Below are 22,577 nucleotides of genomic sequence, written 5' to 3'. Positions count from 1 at the left end.
GGAAGAGCTGATTTAGCTAGTTGTTTCAAAGATGTACTTATGATATGTATAAAATGTCAAAACTACTCTTTTACGGTTCTTAAACATCATTACACTAAATAATTACATTAAATAATGTTGAATACTTTCTTAATGCATTTATTTCTCAAAAGGATTTTTTTTTCGGTTTTAGCGATATCTGGGTAGTGCGAAGCAAGTTCTCGTCAGTTTTCACTAAAATACCTTCATTGTAAAGTGAACATTTGTGTCAGTGTACATTTTAAGAGCTATACACATATGTTGCATCCACCTGCAACTTCGGACGCATCCAGAAGGAACCATGGCACGTCGATACAAAAATGCATCTTATTTCCGTATCCGTCTCTCTCATTCTCTATCTCTATGACAAATTTCATCTCCCAGTCATCAGATCCAGGCTTCGGTGCTAAAGTCGATTAAAAACTCAATAGGCAACCTGTACTAGGTCAAAATTGTTAGCTCATAATTATGAATTTAGCAACTTTAAACACATCTAACTTCACAATGCACTTAATTTACATTCATACTTTACATTTCAGCCCTTTGGATTTGGAATCGATAGATGGATGACAAAGGAAGGGCAAACCTGCAGTTCTAAACCTGCAACGGCCGAATTGTGACACAATACCAACGGCCGTACAACGGCCGTATTGATTTTTATTCAAGGACGACACGAGTTATGATTTTTCCCCCTTTTCACAAGAATTTAAATCATAATACAAAACACCCTACTTCCTCGTTTATTGCCCTTATAAATATCAAGGGCTTACAGTTACGAAAATACTGTAAACCAGCAAAAACATAACAAGTGAGCTTCTTCATAATAAAGACATCAACGCGTCGAATGCGCATGACTTGCAAAGCTATGATTTTTTAGAAACATTCCTATAAAGTCTAGTTATGTGCTCTGAACTAGATATCTACGTGATATGACATGCCTCACTAATTGGAAGTGACTGCCTTCTCAAGTTCAAGGCATACGGATCTCCGATTGTAGTGGGAACGAGAAATCAAAGAGAATTCTCATGTCTTTGTGAACAAATATAAAGTTACTTATAAAGTTCCAGTTCATAAAGTTCTTCAATCAAAATACAAGACGTAGGTATTTGTGAAGTTTTCCGGTCCAACATCAAGGTACTTCGAGTTCGTAGCATATTACTAATAGATAAAGTCCAGAGCGAAATGTTAGCCGTTAATTTAAGGTATGTGTCGATTACCGTCTACATTGTTACCGAGTTTACCTTGCCTTACCTACAGTAAAATAGCCCAATGCCGATAAATTCCACTGATAATTTCCTTAAATAGAACTTACGATACTTTGATAACAATTGCAAAATTTCACATCGACCTTTTTATAGCAACGCACAAAATTGTACGAGATATTACAAAAGTTTTTCTGTAAGAGAAATAGGGCAACACATAATGTACAATATTGGTTTTAACTACATTTCCTAACCACAAAACGTATCTAGTTGTGTGTAGCAACAACAATATAAACACGAGTAACAAATGGCAATATAATAGGGGACTCCCATTATCTTACTCAACGGGTGCTTAAGCCGTCCTTTATCTCCATTATATACTATATTGACAGAACAAATGTATCGAAATACTAGATTTGTGTCACGCCAATGTTTGTAGCCAGTATTTGTGCCAAAAAAGAGGATGGTACCAACCAGCTAATCCTGTGATCCGCGATTCTTTTTTCAAACTTTTGAACGCGTTCCGCCGGAAAAATGTATGCGCATCTTACAATTAAAAATTACAGCATTGCACTTGCTCGCCAGTTAATTGTTTCCAATTACGAGCCGTCAAAGCGGGGTGCTCGATATATAAAGGGGCTGGCTGTATCCAATCGGCATTCCGACTCGGAAGGTGGTTGCAATCGCACGTCGTCGCTTAGTCGAAATTTTCTAGGCGAGTGCTGTCTTACAGTAGCGCTTAAGTTAGTTCGTTTGAGATCTCTAAACCTTAGATTTACACACAATAATCATGCAGTCTATGGTGAGTGTTTTGTTTTTTATTTTATTTTTAATTTTGGTTTTTCTTTTATTCGATTTTGAAAATATATTTTGATCAAATTTTAAATATTAATTGAACAGGGTGGTTTAGTAAAACGGGTAACTAAAAACTATTAAATATAAAAAAGTCATAAAGTTTTTTTAAAAACAGAAAATTTTATCAAAAATCCCTTTCCCATGACAAACATCCTAATTTTTCATATCAGAATTTCAATTCTAGCACAAAATAAAAAATCGAACTTATAAAAATCTCTCCTAATAAACAAAATAGTTCAAACTAACCGAACACTCTCACTTATAAATGTTCTAATTTCATTCCATTTTCCTATTCTTCCTCGTCCACAAATCAAACCGCTATTATAAATCTGAGACAAACCCAATAAATACAGTCAAGGAAACCACTTCTCACCCACTTTCACCCCCGCGAACATTTAAATAACCCTGCAGTACTTTCCGTCGTTTCGCAATCTATCACATTTATCTAAACTACAATATACCTAATAGGTATTATAAAGAGGAAAAAAAAATGTTTGTTTGTTATGGATAAACTCAAAAACTACTGAACCGATTTATACAATTCTTTCACTGTTGGAAAGCTACACTCTTCCCGAGTAACATAGGCTATCATTTTATCCCGGTACGGGCAGTAGTTCCTGAAAGTCGCGGGTGGAATAGAAAAACGGCTAGTAATTTGTGTACTGTATACATTTATATAGTTTCTTAGTGAACAATACTAAGATACCGACATTTCCTTGCAAACAGTAATCAATTAAGTAAAGTTTGAAATTAACGGAAAGTTATCTCGCGTCGCATTGTTCATTGTGTGAGCATTTCCGCGTATAGAAGGACTACATCGGAACTACTATTGTTTATAACAACCAAAACCATAAAAATAAGATACCTAACGACCCTTCTCTAATCGAATAAGTACAAACTTCCAAATTGAGAACCTCTTCCTTTTTGAGAAATCGGTTAAAATTGAAAAAGGTAAGGTACTTAAAGATGTCTTGACACGAAAAATGTAACTAAGCTAAAGTAGTGCAGTGTAAAGAAAGTAAAAAGAACGAGATAAAATTGATTATACAGTGAAACAATTGAATTCAAAGCAGTTTAACATTCAACGTTCTTTAAGAAGCAAAAAATGTCGCAAAGATTGGAATGCATTACAAAAAACCGAGGAAACAATGATTCATCTTTCAAAAAACGACCACCCGTACAAAATAATCTTACAGGTTAAAATGTTTAACCTCTATAAGTTAACACCTTGTTAAACTTAACCTTTGATTAGTATGCAAAAATTGACCGTCTTACCACAAAAACTTTTAAACGTCAGTTTATGCCTTGTCTAAAAAAATGACAAATTATGACGTTGACATATGGTTAATTTTGCAACCACATTTTTTTAGACAAGTGTAAAACAGGCGTTTATGTTTTTGTAGTAAGGCCATAAAAGTACATAGTAACTAAACAATGGGATTGACCCAGCCCACAGTTTGTATTTATATCCTTGGTTTTTTAATAACATATCTAGACTAACTAACATCACGATTCTGACCTCTAAAACTAAAGCGTTGCATATGTAATTTTCTTTTTGAAGGTAATGAATTTTCTATATCTTTAGGTACTAATATAAAAAGAGGAAATATTTGATTGTTTGTTTATTTTTACCCAAAAGGCACCGAAACTACAGAACAGATTTAAAAATTCTTTCACTGTCGGAAAGCTACCTACACTCTTCTCAAGTAACATAGGCTATATTTTATCTCGGTACGACCAGTGATTCCCACGGGACGCGGGAAAACGGCTAGTGATAAATTTTGATAAAATGATGTTTATAACGATTGGTCCTTATAACATCAGGGGCCCGATTCTCTTAAGTTAATAATGTCAAAATCGAATAGAAATCGAATCGCAATATGATCGTAATAGCAGTTTTAACCATGTCGGGCATTCTGCTACTAATAAAAGACCAATCGTATTCGATTGACATTTGATTGGTGTGCGATTGGTCTGCTATTTTGGTGATTTTGGTCTATACGGTAGTTTGCTGTACAATCATTTTGCAATCGTAAATCATTTGCAGACAAAATGATTAATTATTGAATGAAAGAAAAGGATAAAAACGTTTATTTCGAAGAAAAAATAGCGGAATGCCACATACGCTTCAATCGTAATCGAGTCGGGATTGGATATCAGTCGAATCGAGTCGAACGTGAATCGTATGACGCTTAAGTTAAATTAGGAGAATCGGGCCCCAGGACCAACCAAAATGATCCAGGATCAAAGTTTAATGTTGTTTTAGAATGTCACTTTATGACGGTCAATATATTGACTTTTATTACTTCTTATTATTCATAGTACCAGTACCAAAGGTTTAAATATTTAGTTCTAATTGTGTCAAGGACTACATAAAACAATGTAAGAGATGATTAATAGATGTATCCGTTTTGTAAATCGCCTACGTTTGAATTTGAATGTAATTTTGTTCCGTAGATTAGTTACGCGTATGTTACAATCGGTTTACGCATATAGCTATAGATAATTTGTATGTGTAATATAGTAACCGTTGTTAATCTTATTAACCTTTACAATGATTGTATGGGATTTTTATTGACCTTAATTTCATAATTACCATTAACAAATTCCCAATATAGTCACAAAAAAATAAAAAGTAATCTAAATTGCTCTATGACAGGAGCATTTTCGCGCCCAAAACAGTGAACGGCGCATGCGCGCTGGGCGGGCGCGCGTCTTCACTCGTAATTCGTTTGCTAATGAGTGGGCGGGAAGCGTAACCGTTTTATGGCTCGCAGTGTAACTACCGATAGTCGGTCTATCTCGTTTCTCTGCTATTTATTTATGACACTAGGTAAATTGTTGTAATAAAAATGCACTTTCTCGTACAAAAAAAAAAAAAAACAAATTGTTTATGACATTGCATAACACCATAGAGTCCGGAGCAAAAAGGTTCGTGTCAAACGCGTAACCGCAACAAAAAGTTGTGCGATATCGTTAGCTATTCGAGCGCGACAAATTTCTATTTTCAATGTCTGGTTATTGTGTGACCTTCGACCACCATAAGACTTCCTCCACCCACGGCTTCCTCTTGCGCCATCACTCGCAATAGCCGGTTGTGCACCAGTTCGCCGAATGATAATTCCGATCTATTGCAAAATGGCGGCTTTTGCAACAGAATGCAAAGGCGAGTCGATATGAGACCCACGCCCACAAATTACGGCGCGCTCGCTTTGTCTGATGTCCTTAAATTTTCTTTAATAACACTATCTGAGAGGCTGTTCGCCGTAAACCAGTTAAGATTACTAGCCTTTACTTTTTGCGAAGAACCGTAAAGCTAAGCAATTTAAACTGGATAACTTGAAAAAAAACATCGGCTTCTGATTTTGAATTCAAAACTCCATGAATTTTTTTTATTCAAACAATGAGAATGAACATTCCATCACACTATTGAATTGAAATAAGTTCCTACATACCTAGATAGGTAGGAATGGTCGCATATCTAAATAATAATAGTTGTTAATCTAGACCTTTCAGCGAGGGCTGTGGCCTGGAGTTGCGCAAGACAATTGTTTATCAAGCAGTCGCGCCATTTGTACCGATGCCGATCACTTGTCCAAGTATTGGGTCGCGAACAAGTGCTCAATAATGGCCACATACATTATTTATCTGAGTTTGAATATTGCAAGCATTATCCAGAACAATAAATTCCTTCTGTAAAGCTACCAAGGAGTTCTCAATACAAAATCAGGCATTACAATTTTCTAGTCTTGAGCCTAAAAAAAAGAACACGTCCCTCATTGCGTCTATGGTAATAATATTTTTTTATGACATGTAAATTAGCACCAAGGTCGACAGTTAAATATAAATTGCAATTTTATGCGTTTAGCACCATTTACGAAATTACGCTTAATCGTGAAATTGAACTATTAGAATTTGTAATTTCCTCAAGTATGTGGAGATTATTATCTTTATTAAGTTCATAAATATATTTGTTTCTAATTAAAGTAGGAAAGTGAGTCAGGCCGTACTTCAAGTTAAATTACATAATTCATATTATGAACGTGTTTTAGAAACCTTATTACTTTACTTCATTTGGTCATGTATAATTGTAATATTTAACAGTATTTTACATAACATATCTACATAAAACCATTGCCCTAGGCGCCATCTATATAAAAAAACGGTCTATTGTTTTTGATTACTTTCTATTTCAATTGATTGATAAAATATTTTCTCTGTAACACCAGCGGGCTGCGGTTTGATATTCGGTGTCAATATATGGTATTACAAACTGCGTGGTTATATTATTATGAATAGAAACGCGATACTGGCACGTAAGAACCGAGTAAACCACATTCGATCGCGTTTCGGGCTGCGGTTTGAAAATTAAAAACTTTGCAACATCTAAGTGTAGGTATATTTTATTTGTGAGACGCGTTCGGATTTCAAAATTTTAATATTTACTAGTTCTGAAGTATGTTTTCATTGAGCCTATAGAATATAAATGGCCAGTATTTTGAAATTAAAATATGTTCGATTATATTTCAGAAAATTATTGTGCAGTCGGTTTTAATTTGAATCTATTTCATTGTATTCCAAAAATGGTATTTCAGTCTTTGCAGCAGATAATATCAGAATCGTTTAATTTTATATTGTAATGTCTATATTAGGTGCTAGGAAGTTGTGTATTGGCTTCAGATAATGCAATTAATAGATATTGGCACGATGTAATAATTCCTTTACCTATTATGTCTTTAATATGTCATGTTCGACAAATGATCATAGTCGTGGAACTAATTGTGTTAGAACCGGAGATTTCATTAAAATTCCTAGCATTGTGAGATAAAATAGATCACTACTAAGTTATACAGAATGTTAAGGATGACAAGGAAAAAAAATCTACATTTCTTTATGGATATGGCTTAACTTCAGCAACCGATGTCTTATCAAAATAAATATTCAATCAAATTGTAGAATTTATGCTACTAAAGGCGGTATGGGCCTATGAGCAAAAAAAAAAAATACAATCTATGTTTGATTTTCAAAACACAAATCCAGCTCGCTTCGCTTTGACCCTTTGTCATGTAATCTATGTAGTTCGATAGCTATCTGTTTTGTAAAAGCATTATTTATCTCTTGTCGTATTATTTAAAGCTGTTGTTGTTTATCTGTCATCTGCAATGGCGGCCATAGCCGGTGCGTGCCACGCCTTCAACATTTCGCGTAACTAGCTCCGAGCAATCGTTTTGCAAAATCACCCCGGTTTCTGTAGGCTGGTTTACGACTACGCGCCAGAAATGCGCACGAATTAGAAAATTAAACCGAGCTTGTGTTGCTTTTGTTGTGACAATAATGTTCGCAACTAATTGGGAATCAATTAAAATTCTTTGACCGAGTTAAACAGCGGCTCTATTGCGATTAGTGTGACTTTTGTTGTTATTTATTCTTGCACGATAGTTTATTGTCTTGATTTTCAATTGTTAATTTAGTGATATCTACTTCAGTAAGTTTGGAATGAGTATTTATGTACATATAGGCCCGTCTAATGATAATCATCAAAACTGTGTAGCTATCAAAACTAGAGGTCTGTGTTATCCGTTTTTTCTCTAGAAATATGAATTATATTTATTACCCTTAATAAGTAAAGCAATGTCAGTTACAACTAAGAACAATAGTTTACTAGGTATTTCTGCGTAGTACGGGCATTGCAAAAAGATTACTCATTTATTACTTAAGAGAATAATTTTACAAATTCACACGAGTTTAATTCGGCCATCTTGAAATGAGTTCACGAAGCAACAATATGATATGTCTTGACATTTGCGACTGATACAGAATATGAAGTTCGTGGGAAATATTATAAAACAATAGGTACATGAATTAATTTGATGGGATTAAGTTTTATGAAATCGTGTTAAGTCATTAGTCTTGTATCTGTATTTTGTAGAGATTTCATCTTGAAGTTAACGTCGCTAGATTATTGTGTTTAGTGTTATAGATATTGTTACTCAATGTTTAGAGTTTAGACCAAAAATTGTGAAATCTTGACACGTTCCTTTGAACCGCTTACGCCTGACTCTTTCGAAAAAAATCTTCTATATACAGAAACGCATATTTTTATAGAGGCACACAAAACTAACCGCCGTGCCTACATATGGTGATTTTACCATAGATTTTCACGGTAAAAGAGGAAACGAAAAGGCCTATCATGGCTGACTTTGGCCCCAACTTTGACAGCCATTTAACAAATACATGTCTACATTAGAAACTAGTGTAAACTCCTGTGGCAATATTTCGATAGCCGTCGCTCGTCCGTGTAATAGACATAATAACGACATGTCCAAACTGCTTGCAGTTTTTGCTCTATGGCCAGTCAAGCGTGATCGGTAATGGGTCAGCCTGTATGCAATTTGCGCCCGGAACTGTAGCAGACGGGTTTTGACATATACTTCCAGTGTATCTAGCTATCTTTATTAGGTGTAAATTATAGAAGTTTTGATTGATGATGAGTATTTATTTGGAGTTGAAAAAATAGTATGTATCAACTTACTTTGTTTTCGTAGTAGTAGGAGCGGAAAACCCATCTTGCAGTGGCATTCGTGAGAAATATGCAACCTAAAAATGCTGCCAAACTCTGTGATACACTCTAAGTTTATGAGGAAGAATATTTAGTGACCTGATTTATACCAAAAACGTAAAATCTTGACCTATTCCTTATTTCCTTAAGACTCCAAATTTGTGGCTACCTGAACTTCGGGCTACGTAAACCAAGGTCTACTACCGGTCTTTTTCTCGCTTAATAATCACGCTATTAAGCAAAAGTGAGTAGTTGTCGTAACCTGTGTAATTACATTCACGTGTGAGTGAATCGGGCGCAGGTGGCTGCGTAAATGTCTAATAGTTTCGGAACGAGCCGTGAAACCGCGAAACTCGTGGTTACGCTCCGATTAATATTTACCGACAATGTCAGGCGAAAACTGATCAATTAAATACATATTACCTAGCTAGGTTATTGTTTTTTGTACGCAGTAGTAATTCTCGTGACCGTTCAATAATACGGTTCTTCAAACCATACAGACAGAATGGTGTTGCTGGGGAGTTTGTTCCACAACTTCTTCATCCCAGCAAAAACACATAGGAAGTGGTGAAGGGCGGGCATTTTGGGGGCTGTCTTTTGTTTTGACGTTCGAAAAGTGCTGATTTTCTGCCTACTTTGAATAAATTACTTTTGATTTTGATAAAGATTCCAAAGTTTTTCATGAATAATTCTAACTTTACACTTCATGTCACGATTTTCTTATTTCTAAATATCCACGACCATATTTTACCGCGTAAATGAGTATGTCTAACATTATAACATTCTTAGTTTAATAACCCAATTATCGTGAGTTGAGAACTAAATTATTTAAGATTTTATGTGCTGCTTAATTATTCTGGACTGGTATAATTATTATACTGTAATAAGCCACACCTTGCCTATTATCAACAGATACATACAACTACTTAAGTAAAATCGTTTTGGTTTATGATGATTGACACCTATTAATTATTATAGGGAATTTTAATTCCCTTCTTTAGATAAGTCATCATCTCTCGAGCCTTTTCCCAACTATGTTGGGGTCGGCTTCCAGTCTAACCCAATTTAGCTGAGTACTAGTGTTTTACAAGGAGCGACTGCCTATCTGACCTCCTCAACCCAGTTACCCGGGCAAACCGATACCCCTTGGTTCCCTTTCATAGATAAGTACCTACTTAAGATTTTACCTCTTTATTCAATCTTTTTTTTCTTCCACAGATTATCCTCGCAGCCACCCTCTGCCTGGCCCAGGCTTCGTTCTACGCGGGCCCCCCAGCGCACATCCAACTGAGCCCCGACGGCAAGTTCTTGCTGGACACGCCGGAGGTGGCCCACGCTAAAGCGGCCCATGCCGCGGCGCACGCGCAGGCCTCCACCGCGCATGGCGCGTGGGCCCCCGCCGGAGGATACATCGCCGGACCTGCTTATGGTGCCGGCGCGCATTACGGCGCTCCAGCCGCTGGTAAGTGTACTTGGAAATTATTTAAAGTTGAAGAAATACATCTCCAAAACATTTACAACATCATCAAAGCATCATAAACATTGAAGAGCAACTTCTTGTTCCTCTTTCTTTTTCTGTGCAATGATGGAATCCCAACATTAATCCAGCAAAATTTCTGTCTCGTCCCGACCGAAATAGGTCTTCAATGCTGGCCATACACAACACATCCACTCTCACATGAAAAGCAGACTCCTTGCAAACTTCAATTCAGTTCCACATTCAAATAACCCAACTACTTCCACAGGTCTTCTGAAATACGGCCCCGCCCCCCTGGCTCACGACGGTCGCGTGGTCGACACCCCCGAGGTAGCGCACCTTAAGGCAGCTCACATCGCCGCCCACAGCGCCGCTCACGCCAACGCCGCTCACGGCGCGTACGCAGGTCTCGGACACGGCGCCGCACTCGCTCCCCTCGCGTACGGCGGACTTGGTCACGGTGCTGGCTATGCTGCCGGTTACGGCAAATGGACTGGTCCTCAGGTAATATATCATACAAGCTGTTTTTATTCTACATTGTTAATGAGGAGAGGATGAAAGAAAAGACAGTTCCATTAGAATTAAAGGTTCTCAAAAAGTCCATATGGGTTTGATAATACGGGCTCTGGGCTTACATTACCCAATGGCCGAAGGACATACCTAGAGGCTAAAAATAATTCTACTTAGCTGTATCTCTATATATCTTTTTTTATGGGAAATCATCAAATGACCCCCCCCCCCCCCCCCCGCTGTGGATACAGCAGAGTGTCAGACTGTTACAGATTAAAACCCATCTTGTTCCTTCTTAAGACCTTAATATACCCGAGCAGCTTTTGAACAATCCCGCAGCCCATCTCCACATATCTAAAGGCTCATTTTCTCCACAGGCTCACATTCAGCTCACCCACGACGGCCAGTACGTAGTGGACACGCCCGAGGTGCAGCACGCGCGCGCCGTGCACCTCTCCCAGTACGCGCACGCTGCGCAAGCGGCGGCCGCGGCACCCGAAGAGCCCTGGGGCCACCACGGTGGCTGGCACTGAACCCTACCTCGGACCTAAGCTCACTACTGCCTGACACACTATTTTTTATACAAAACGACCAGAAAAAGCCAAAAAAATGTTAAACTGTATAAAGTTGAATGTGAACTGTGTATAATAATGCAAACTCTTGTAGAACGAACTTGAAAATGTATTAATAAAAAAAATGTAATAATTTTTAACTTTGTTGTTTGTACTTCTTTTTCTTCCCATTTATAAAACTTACACCTTTGACAAAAGTGCAAAACCTGAAACAAGTTACTGGTTTGAAATATCGTAGTAAGCTAGCGAAGTCACTCACTACCTTATGCATCAGATGATGATCTGGCTTCTCTGGTCAGAGACTCTTAAGTGTACATCTTAATAGACGAACTTTAAATGAATCTTCTCTGTGCATACATACATATCTAGACTCGAAAAGTGCAATATTATTGTCATCATTACCAGAATCTAAGCCCGAAAGGAATCATTTTCCCAAAAGGTCTACTGGTTCAAAGAATTTGACAAACATTTTTGCTACACTTGTACAAGCATGTCGTAGAATTTAGAACATTTTGTAGAACATGCTTACAAACACTTTAGTTCGGTTGCCGTAAACAGAACAATGTTATGCATACCTAATGAGAAGTAAAACGGATCTCATTTATTGGATCAATCCAGTGGGCTTTAACCTGCACTAATAAATTACTAGATTTACAATTAAGAGACATTACTTGGCAGCCAGTTCCTACCAAAGTATGATATAATGACTATGTTAGTGTCAGCTTGTCAAGAAATCAAGATACTTTAGATTTACCAAGATTAAATTACGTTTTTGCAAACATAAATTAGTTTATATAGGTATATTGGACTAGATTATAAGGATCTGTGTTTATTTTTATAATTTTTTTGTATTTACATAGAAATGCAACGGGAAAGAAAGAATTTACAAAGGAGTGCTCATTTCTAAAGAAATCAGTTTCAGCATACCTGCGAAAGGGAAATAGAAATAAAAGAGATACAGACATCGTGTAAATAGAGTAAAAGAAATTAAATTTCTTGTATGCAATCTTTTATTGCATTTTGATCAAAAGTATGAAATACTGTTATAAGATTTCATATTTTTTCAGCGACACAATCAATGCTCAATGTATGAAATAAGAGTTTTTTATACAATCACGATTTGTAACATTAACTACTTATTTGTCTGGTTTCGTAAATCTTTTCAATACATTTTACTTAATCTTCAGCTCAATCGCGGAGATAATTGAGAGCTATTCAAAAGTTCTAAAGCAAAAGTCTTCTTCATTTTGGTTATTTTGTTAAGCCTTTCATAAGATCCAAGACTTATAGTCATTCTTAAACACCAAATCGTTATAGTAATACCATCATTATAGTTATACGTTAGATACAATTTGGATGACAAACTTTTTAATATATGTAATGTAAGTAAATAATATGATCTAGTCTGCGAGATATGTAAATAGAAAATGCGTTGACTTCAATAAGCTTACTCATAAACTTCAGGACAAGTCTCGATCTTTGAATTCTTAAACAAATAACTAAGGTATATACTATCTTGTGATATCCAAAAAAAGGATTCATCTCCGTCGTCTCTTTACTCCCTGGATAACCAGCAAACACAAAAAAATATGTTCAACCAGTTCTAAAGTTCTGAACCAACGATTTCCTATTAAAACTTTCTATCACTTATACGTATAAATTAGACTTTTCCATATACATTTACGCCATCATCAGGCCAGTTACACTTACCCATGCGTGATTCGAACTTATCAGTCTACCAATCCGTTACTCAATTGTTTTGCGTAACGCGATCAACTGCGAACACTTGAACACGTCCCATCCGTAGTCAGATCATCTCTAAGATATTTCCAAGGAGAACAAATTGTCTAGTAGAGATGTCATAGCGGAAAATAGCCTAAGAAAGTAGCTCGCCAAAATGCGAGGGTTCGAAATACGAGGAACTGTCTGTTACTGTCTCCGCCCTTACACGCCTTCTTTTGACTCGCCCATTTTTTGTAATACCAAAAATCGGTGTAACCGAGACGCCTCGTTAGATCACTCGTAACTGATCGTTTTGTTCCTGGCAACTGTATGTATTTGACCTGGAAGGCGAACGACTTGCCTGCATTACGGCATCTCCGTACATCTTTCGTTCTCCGTGGATATTTCCTATGCAATATGTTTTCCCTCAGAGCCATTTATCTGATCCAGTTGCTTTGGTATCCAGTGTTATGTAATACTGAATGCTTTCTGACGGGGTGTGGTTGGCAGCTGTGTAAGTACCAACATAATAAACTAGATTTGTAGGGCCAGTCTGACCCCCTACTGAGCCTCTGGGTGTTGTCTATAATGCGCTATTTATTAGAATTTTGCTTTGCCGCCGTTTTCAAAGAAAGGGTAGACAGAGTTGTAGGAATATTTACTATTGATTTTAAATTTAAAGGGGAAAGATCTATGGACTATGGAGAGTAACTAAACTACATATTCAATTGAGCACGATCACTAGGTACTAGCGATACTCGACAAAAATTTTGTTCTATTCGTATTAGTTAAAAACAAAGATAAAAAGTTGACATATTATCTTAAAAATTAGTGTAATAGTAGACTTGCAACACACTTATCTGCTGTATATGTAATTATTTTCTTTAATGACGAGTAATGAACTGAAATTACTAGAAATGTATCCTAGATAAAGCTGTCTCCGTAGGTTTTGCTAAAATGTATGATTAATAGTGCAACCATGACTAAAGACCAACTGCTAGATAATTAAACAACAGAATAGAGGAGCCTGAACTAGTAGTTAATATTTACCTATTAACAGTCTTACTTATAAAAATCATCTAACCATCTTCTACGCACCATTTTAACTAATTACTACTTTAAATATTTGGGTTCATTACTTAAGACATGCTTAAGCAACGATTATAAGTAAGAATTTTTCTTAAACAGCCCTTAAGTGTTACTTTTTATTTAATTCACGTTTATAAGTAAGGCTGTAAACGTTTTGATATTTTGCTATTATGCGACTTTGCTAAGCGATTTTTACCTGGCACTTTTACTCGGGGAGTCGCAGAGATGCTTTCAACTACAAAATGTTAATTGAGATTTAGATTTTTACCTTTGCAGAAATCCTTTTCTTGTAATTGGCGAGAGGATTAAGAGGGATACCAGATTGAGCTATAGACCCGGATACGGAAAAAAAGTATAAATTACTATGAGAAAAATATTATTATACTACCTATGATTATAGTTTAAATTATATTTGCTGAAAGTAACTTCGAAAATAAAGATATATATTATAAGCGCCTTGTTATTAGATAATTTCGCTGTTAGTAGAAAGGTTGCTCTTGGAAAATCCGCAGGCCTTCTCAATGCGAATTATCATTAATTCTAGTATGTTCTATTAAATTGTTTATTACCTACTGCTATAAACTACATTTACAGGCACTTTATTTTTATAATTGGTGAAACTAAATTGAAGTTTAAACAAGTAGATTTTGCTGATTTTTTGATTTAGGTAAATACTGTACAAAGATTTACCAGAGGGCAGACAGAGGTAAGTAGATAGACCGATAAAGACATTTCCTCATTTGTAAAATAAGTAACTACTTGAGTACGTGAAATATTGCAGGTAATAACAGGTACGTTAATAGGAAAGTCACTGACATAGACCATTTTTTATCATTTTATTTCCAGTCATGGTTTTCCTTGGAAAAATAGGCACACACCGGCCTACTAATACCTACCTTTGAAAATGCTTGTAGGCAACTCTTTTATACATAGATGGGTATCTATGTATCTATTGGCATCAACCTACTTGATAACTGTTACATTCCAGATAAAAAGAAAATGGCATTGAAAACCTGAGATTGCTTGTATGATTTTGTGTTTGAACTAATAACAACCCGCATCATATTTATAACAATTAGCATGCTTAGAGGTCACACCTGTCCTGTCTAGCCTAAATACCAGTCATGTTAGAAACAAGTGCCTACTGAGTAGGTAGCATGGAGAACAAAATGACTAGCGGAGATGTCATAACACAATGTCTGTGTGTTCGGGGGACGAGGAACGTTACTACCTCTGCCCTTACACGCCCATTATGGAACCCTTGAACCTTCAAAATAAAACCACCGTTCAATCAAGACCAATTTTTGAGAGATTTGGTAGATTGGTTTTGATTTGACAAGGAACCGGTTCGTGATTTGCCTATCAAGAAATTTAAAAATCATATAAAATCCAAACTTTTGGAAAAAGGATATTACAAAATATCTGATTATATAAATGATAAAAAAGCTTGGGAATGAGCTGCTCGCTTAGTGAGTGATATCTTTTCAAATGCCTGTGTATTGTTACTTTTGACATTTAAATATTTATTATCATCAGATAACATTTTATTAATGACATTGTTTATTGACATTTATATATTATAATTGTATTTTTTTTAATTATTATTATTGTGAATGTGAGTATCGTGTATGCGAGCAACATTATATATTCTTATAACATAAATACTGTCTGGCGGGTTTGAGTATTTTTGAATGGCCTACGCAAATGTTCTGCAGATCTGGTATCGTCGTGTGACAGGTCGTTGAGCTCCCTAAGATATGGTTTGAGCTACACGACGACTGATGTATGCGTGCCGTCTGTTGGGACTGGTCAGCTCCAGCCTGATGTGGCTCTTTCCTCAAAAGGCCATTCCAGACCGCGTACATGGTGACACTCACACATAATATTACTTGATTTATAACATGTTTGGACTTTAAAAGAGACTATGACCCGTCAGTGTCAGCGTCAGTGATCAGTTTGTTTCGGCGTTTCTTCTCAGGGATCAGTCAGTTAGAAAATGCCGACCTCAGCGTTCTTAAAATGACGTGTAAAAGTGATGTAATGTCCAATTTGCAAAATAAACGATTTCATTTCATTTCAACCCGAACGCCTCGTTAGTTCTCGCAACTGATCACACCTACGGTATGTTTCTTGACCTAGAAGAAGGCGCCTGACCTACCTTCCTTGTGGCACCTCTGATATGTTTTCTCCGTCATTGCTACTGGGTGTCGTGGGCACGAGGTGTCGGTTACAAGTCCGCCGTTCCCACTGGTCGCCCACATGGTAACTGGGTCGACGGTGTAGACTACATCTGAGATGCATACACAATTGTTCGACTTATTACGTATTTGTTAGAATATGTATCTTAGACAGATGAACAACAGTAAAGAAGAAAACTTTGCAAAGAATTTTTATATCTCAAGTCTTAAAGTTCCTAATAATTTCACTATATTTTAAGGTACAAAGTTGAAAATACGTTCAGTAGTTTTTGAGATTATTGTGTACAGAAGTTTAGTAGAGATATTACCTATAGTATAGTAGAGATAGACGTGGTGAAATATTGTGATAAAATTGTAATTTAATGTAGGTAGCTATAATATTAATTAATAGTTATGCAACTCAATCAGCCTTTATTAATAAAACTATTGTGTCAAAACACTATTTACAAAACTAGGTTGATAGTTAAGTATATCAACCGACGTAATTTATTAAGGTTAATTGAAATACCTAACCTAGTTTGACTTATCTACGGCCTATACGATAACTAATAAGTAACAAGTAACTACCTCAGGTAACATAAGTTTTAACATATCGCAATGATTAATTACGTACGTACGTATTAGTAGATGTTAAGCCTCCTTGCGCCCAACCTGTACCGACTAGGCTGGCAAAAAGAAGAGACGAAGTTACGATATCGGGATATTTTAAGCAATATTTGTAAGCAATAAAAATTGCTTATGTTTATGAATTATGTTTTGTTAATGTTTACCCCTTCTAATCTGATTTCTAAGAATATTATAATTCTATATACCTAGGCAGATTCATCTTTTAGCTTGACAATGGCACCTTAACTTTTTGTCCCAAACTTTTGTTCATGCCATTAGTGCATCTACCTACGAGTCGTGACCCAATTTTCCGGGTAAACCAGCGTTAAGCGTGGCTAATTCTTAAGTAGGATCGTATCTAATCTCAGCTTACAATGACATATATGCTGTGGCCGAGAATGCACTTAGGGGCATTAAAAAGGATCGATTGAAATGTCAGCTCTTGATGCGCAATTAGATTTTTTGCACGAATTAGTGATTAGGTATCTACCTATAGAATATAGAATATCAAGGGTACCTAATGGGTTAAATAGTGTCTTTTTTTCAAACTGTTTGATCACTTAGATGACAAACTCAAAAAGTTATAGGTAAGTATGATGAGATCACACACTGACACAGAGAAAATAGAAAAAGAGGAACGATTATTAACATATTATGTGCTTGCTAATGCAACAAATGAAAAGTAACTGGTCTTTCTGTCACTAATTCAATGTAGTAATTTTTACCATCATATTGAAAAGATATACATATATATCTCATCACGGAGGTACTAAAAATACACTTCAACTGCTACAAAAATAAATCGACAAGAAGGACCAAAGAAAGTTACCCAGAGACCTGTTTTACAATGAAAACAGGTTGATTTCACTTTAGACGCCAAACTCCGAAAGTGCACCCGATTGCAATGTGCAACGGTGTACACACTAAAAATATCTCTTGTAGGGCTATAAACCTACATTTAATACAATTAAGAGGAATGTCGGCCTTAGTTTTATAAGGTTTTAATTAAGAACGGGTAACGTAAAATCAAGACGTGGAAATTCTTGCGATAGAGTAGTAGTACCTTCTTCTTCCTCCTGCCCTGTGCCCCGTTTTATTTGGGGTCGGCGGAATATCTCAACCTCTTCCATTTTTCCCTGTCACTCGTCATACTACTCATACTACATACAGAGTAGTAGTACCAAGATCTGCTAATAAAGAAATAGGGATGGATTCGTACTGTCAGTTGCATTATTACATGTTTATATAGTTGTACAAATCACAGTTGCCAAAGAAGCGCGGGCGGAAATGGCGATTCACCACACCGAGATAATAACAGATAAAAAGGATTTAACAAGAAAATAGGTCATTATATATAGTCACATCCATTACGCAAGCGATTTCAAAAAATCTGATGCGTGATGCGATGCGTGATCTCTCAGTCGTCAAATTACAAAAACAAAATCGGTGCAAAACAAAAAACAAATTAAAGTATCCTTATAAGCTGATTTGCTGTTCAATTTCAATGACAGGTAGATAAGATCTAGCATTAAGTATATACCTCAAAGCTACTCATCAGTTTACGTACAATGATACTTCAGTTTTTCTTCCTTGATTGATGATCCTACCGCGACACGAGATCGTGCCGGTTATTCCAACGAAAGAGAAAACTTTGGGTTTTCCCAGCCACGGCGTGGGTTTGTTCAAACTCACGTACTCACTGAGTGTGTTGATGACTCACCGTTATGTTTGGATATAATTATTATGTCATAGTTTCTTGGCGGAAGATGAGCATGATAAGAACTTTTTATAAGGTGTTAATTTTTATTGCTATTGTTTATTCTAGCGTTATTTGATGATTTATAGGACCCCGTCTTAATAATAGGGCAGTATTAAACTGGGTATAAATTTTATCTAGATAACCTCAAGTTTAGTGTATAATCTGTTCAGAAGACCTGTTAGGCAAGTCTAGGAATACCGTGGTCAATATAAATATCCAAGGTCATTTTTAAATATTTTGACATTTCAGTTTGGGAAATATGTTAAAAGCTAGAAGGTTATCTACTAAAAATCAATATTTTGGTTCTTAAAGTATTCTTGTATTTTACAAGGTATCTGTCTGCTAGTCTAGGAAGTTTTTTTTTCAATTTATTACCAGTTTTGGTTAGGTATCTTTAGCACGTTTAATAAAATCTTATTCTTTTCCTAATTCCTGGAAAGAAGCCATCGTTATTCCTTTACCCAAAATTTTAAAAAATAAATAATCCAGCTTCATTGTCTGATTATAGACCCATTTCCATCCTGCCTTACCTGTCCAAAGTTCTGGAGCACCTGGTGCATTCTCAGCTTTCTTCTTTCCTTACCGCAATAACCTTTTCCACCCTTTACAATCTGGTTTTCGTCCCGGCCACAGCACTGTAACTGCACTGTTGAAGGTTACTGACGACATCCGTCTTGCGATGGAAAATAAATCCCTGACGTTACTGGTTCTCCTTGACTTCAGCAGTGCATTTAATTCTGTCGATTTCGACATTCTTCTTGGTATCCTTAAATCTATTAATATTTCTTCTTCCACGTTAAATTGGTTTGACTCCTATCTTAGAGGCCGAACGCAGTGTGTCCGGCTTAATAACTTATCCTCCAATTGGTGCAACCTTTCTGCGGGTGTACCTCAAGGTGGCGTTCTCTCTCCTCTCCTGTTCTCTGTTTTCATTGACTCTGTCACTAAGGTAATTTCTTCCAACTTCCATCTCTATGCGGACGACTTGCAACTCTACAGACATTTCTCGTTAAGCGATGCGGAATCTGCCGTTGCCGCTATGAATCATGACCTGAATATGATCGAGGTCTGGGCGCAGTCCTTTGGGCTAAAGATCAATCCCAAGAAGTCTCAGGCCATGATCATTGGCGGCAGAAACTTGCGTGGCAGGCTTGATGTTGCGTCATTGCCTCCTCTTTGTTTAGGTGGGGTTCAACTGAGCTATGCAGAAACGGCAAAAAATTTGGGTGTCATCATGGACTCCCATTTATCATGGTCTGCGCAGGTCAATGAAGTCAGTCGCAAGGTGCACTTCACCTTTCACACTCTGAAATGCCTCCAGTACTTTTTGCCCTTGAAAACCAAAATCTCTCTTGCTCAAACTCTCATTCAACCCATCATAGACTACGCCGATGCCTGTTATTTGGATGCCACAGAGGAGCTCTTAAATAAGCTTGAGCGGTTGCAAAATTTATGTATTCGTTTTGTTTTCAATCTCAAAAAATATGATCATGTTTCTCATTTTCGCAAAGAACTCAAGTGGCTCCCTATTCGTCTTCGCAGGAACACTCGCATTTTGTGTCTTCTTTTTAATATCCTTTTTAATCCCAAAACTCCTTCCTATCTGCGAGAACGCTTTTCATTTGTTCGCTCGCCTGATGCGCTCTGTAGAACGCATCTCAAATCTCTCCTTAAAATCCCCTCCCATTCCACTGACTTTTATTCCTTCTCCTTCACAGTTAACGCAGTACGGTTGTGGAATTCGCTGCCGCCTGAATGAGGGTTTTTGAAATTTTTTCTGCCACCGGGTGGCGCCACGTATGCGTCTGGTCCAAACAGCTGTCAAATAGTATGGAATTGTAGGTGCCGAACTTATTGTTTATTGAAATTCTGTTATATTGGAAGTGTTATTGATTTTATTATGGACTACGGTCAGAATAAGGTTTCCGAACTAAAAATTGAGCTAAGAGAGAGGGTGCAAAAGTCACTGGTAGTTGAAAAATTTGTTAACACAATATGATTTAGTTTTTTTTATTTACTCAACCTCAATAGTAAAACAATAATGCAGTGCTTTAATTATAAAATAAAAAAACCACTAAAATCGTTCACTATTCATAGTAAAGATAAGCACTTTGACAGTTACCTGGACCTGACGACTCAGTGCGCCACCTGGTGGACGCCATTTTAGAAAACCCTCATTAAGGAGCTGTCAAACTGTTGCAACTTTCAAACAGAAACTCAAAAGCTACTATTCGTCCTCCTCTTCTTCATAGTCATTTTATAAAATATGTATCTTTGTATGTATGTATTATCTCTTGCTTTATATATATATGTGTATAATTTATGTATCTTTACTATGTCTTTTACACAGTCTATCTACTTCTCTTTATTCTAACTCTTCTACTACGGGTCTGCTGGAAGAGATTTCGATTTAGAAATAAGCAGTACCTTTGTACTATTTTATGCTATGTATACTTCTTTTATATTTTCACTGTGTACATAAATTGTTAAATAAATAAATAAATAAAATTATACTTACGATTTTCGAATTAGTGAAACACTAATCAAATTGTAGGTTCACCACACTACTTTATTTTTCTTAGACTAACTCTATGACACAGAGATGTCACACAAATAAAATGTACAGTGAATTATGTATTTTTTATGTTATTTGGTGGTTTTCAGTACGTTTCATACATAGTTTCTTTGAATAAGTAACAATACTTAGTTAGGTAGGTACATATGTACAATACTTCCTTACGTGTTCATGATGTATTATTAAATTCGTAGATTTACTATCTTAAAGCTTGGTGACCCTCGTTTCATATTAATATTTTATCATAGTTTTTGTGTAATTTCCTTAGGATTAGAATAACAACGTGTGGCTCGTTCGTTACGTATTATAACTCAAGTTAATGACTCTTTGTCCTAGTGGAATTGAATTAGATACGTTTTGATATGTGTTGTGTGTATTATAAATTATACTTAGTACTATTATTTCCTCTGTTTATACATAATTAGGGCAATTATTATTATCTATATATCTCAGAATGGTGGCATAATCAGATGATGTGTGCATATAGTTAAAAGCAAATTATTTGATGATAGCTGCTTCAGCTTCAATAGATTGTTTGTTTTTATTTAATTTGATAGTTGCATTGCATATAAAAGGTACATTGTTCCTCGGTTATTTTATTTGATTTTAGTATATTCTTGTTAGATCTTAAATTATAAACGACATGAAAACCACTCCCTTTAAATTCTAAATGTTAGTAGAACCTACTTAAGTCATTTAAAAACAAACCAAGTTCTTAATGACATACCTAACATAAAATTATTGCTTACGTACATTTTCTTTGTAATCAGGGCATCATTAATTAATGTAAAACAACTAGTAATAACGATTGATTCAAAATTCGATTTCAATAAGAGGTATTCTACTATCTTTCTCCAAAGTTGCGAAGTAAAATGGTTTACTTACTTTATGCACATCTTACTACGAGATCTTCATCATCTTACTGAGATGTACCGTTACTCGTCAGGAATTCTTTCGCTCTGACCAGAGGTTACCGTAACATTGGAGACATTGAATTTTCTGTTACGATGTTTACTCGAAAGCACGGGCGCTTTGAGAATGTTGAAAACGGTAGCTTACAACTTGCTTTAAAAAAATACACTTACAGCCAGTTTCTTCATCAAAAGTTAAAAAGCCAAAGTAAAAGTCAAAGTAATGTCTAAAGTAAAAGTAACGGTCAAATTCAATTTTTCTATTAGTTTTGCTATCACTTTAGCCTTGAAAAAACGAATTTGACCGTTACTTTTACTTTAGACATTACTTTAACTTTAACTTTTGATGAAGAAACTGGCCGTTAAACATTCATGTATAAATAACAATGGTAACTCTTTTGTTTAGATTTTGGGAGAGATTTTCCAAAAGTCAACGGAACGAAAACCAATGGTAGGTAGGTATCTGACTGGGCAAAATAATTTCGGAAAGCATTCACATGCAAATGGATTCGCAGCACGCCTTC

The 22,577-nt window shown here is 36.1% G+C and overlaps 1 protein-coding gene across 1 annotated transcript; it reads left to right on the top strand.

Annotated features, from left to right (window-relative positions):
• The first annotated feature begins 1,879 nt into the window (after window positions 1–1,879).
• On the top strand, window positions 1,880–11,333 carry LOC124639856 (pupal cuticle protein-like). Its single transcript, XM_047177363.1, has 4 exons — window positions 1,880–2,022; window positions 9,853–10,096; window positions 10,380–10,615; window positions 10,999–11,333. The coding sequence occupies exons 1-4, from the start codon at window positions 2,011–2,013 to the stop codon at window positions 11,152–11,154; spliced, it is 648 nt and encodes a 215-aa protein (XP_047033319.1). The 5' UTR covers window positions 1,880–2,010; the 3' UTR covers window positions 11,155–11,333.
• The last annotated feature ends 11,244 nt before the right edge of the window (window positions 11,334–22,577 follow it).

Source organism: Helicoverpa zea, chromosome 19 (genome assembly GCF_022581195.2).
Source record: "Helicoverpa zea isolate HzStark_Cry1AcR chromosome 19, ilHelZeax1.1, whole genome shotgun sequence".
Lineage (NCBI taxonomy): Eukaryota > Metazoa > Arthropoda > Insecta > Lepidoptera > Noctuidae > Helicoverpa > Helicoverpa zea.
The sequence above is the reverse complement of the archived record's forward strand: the minus strand, read 5'-3'. Positions and strand labels throughout refer to the sequence as shown.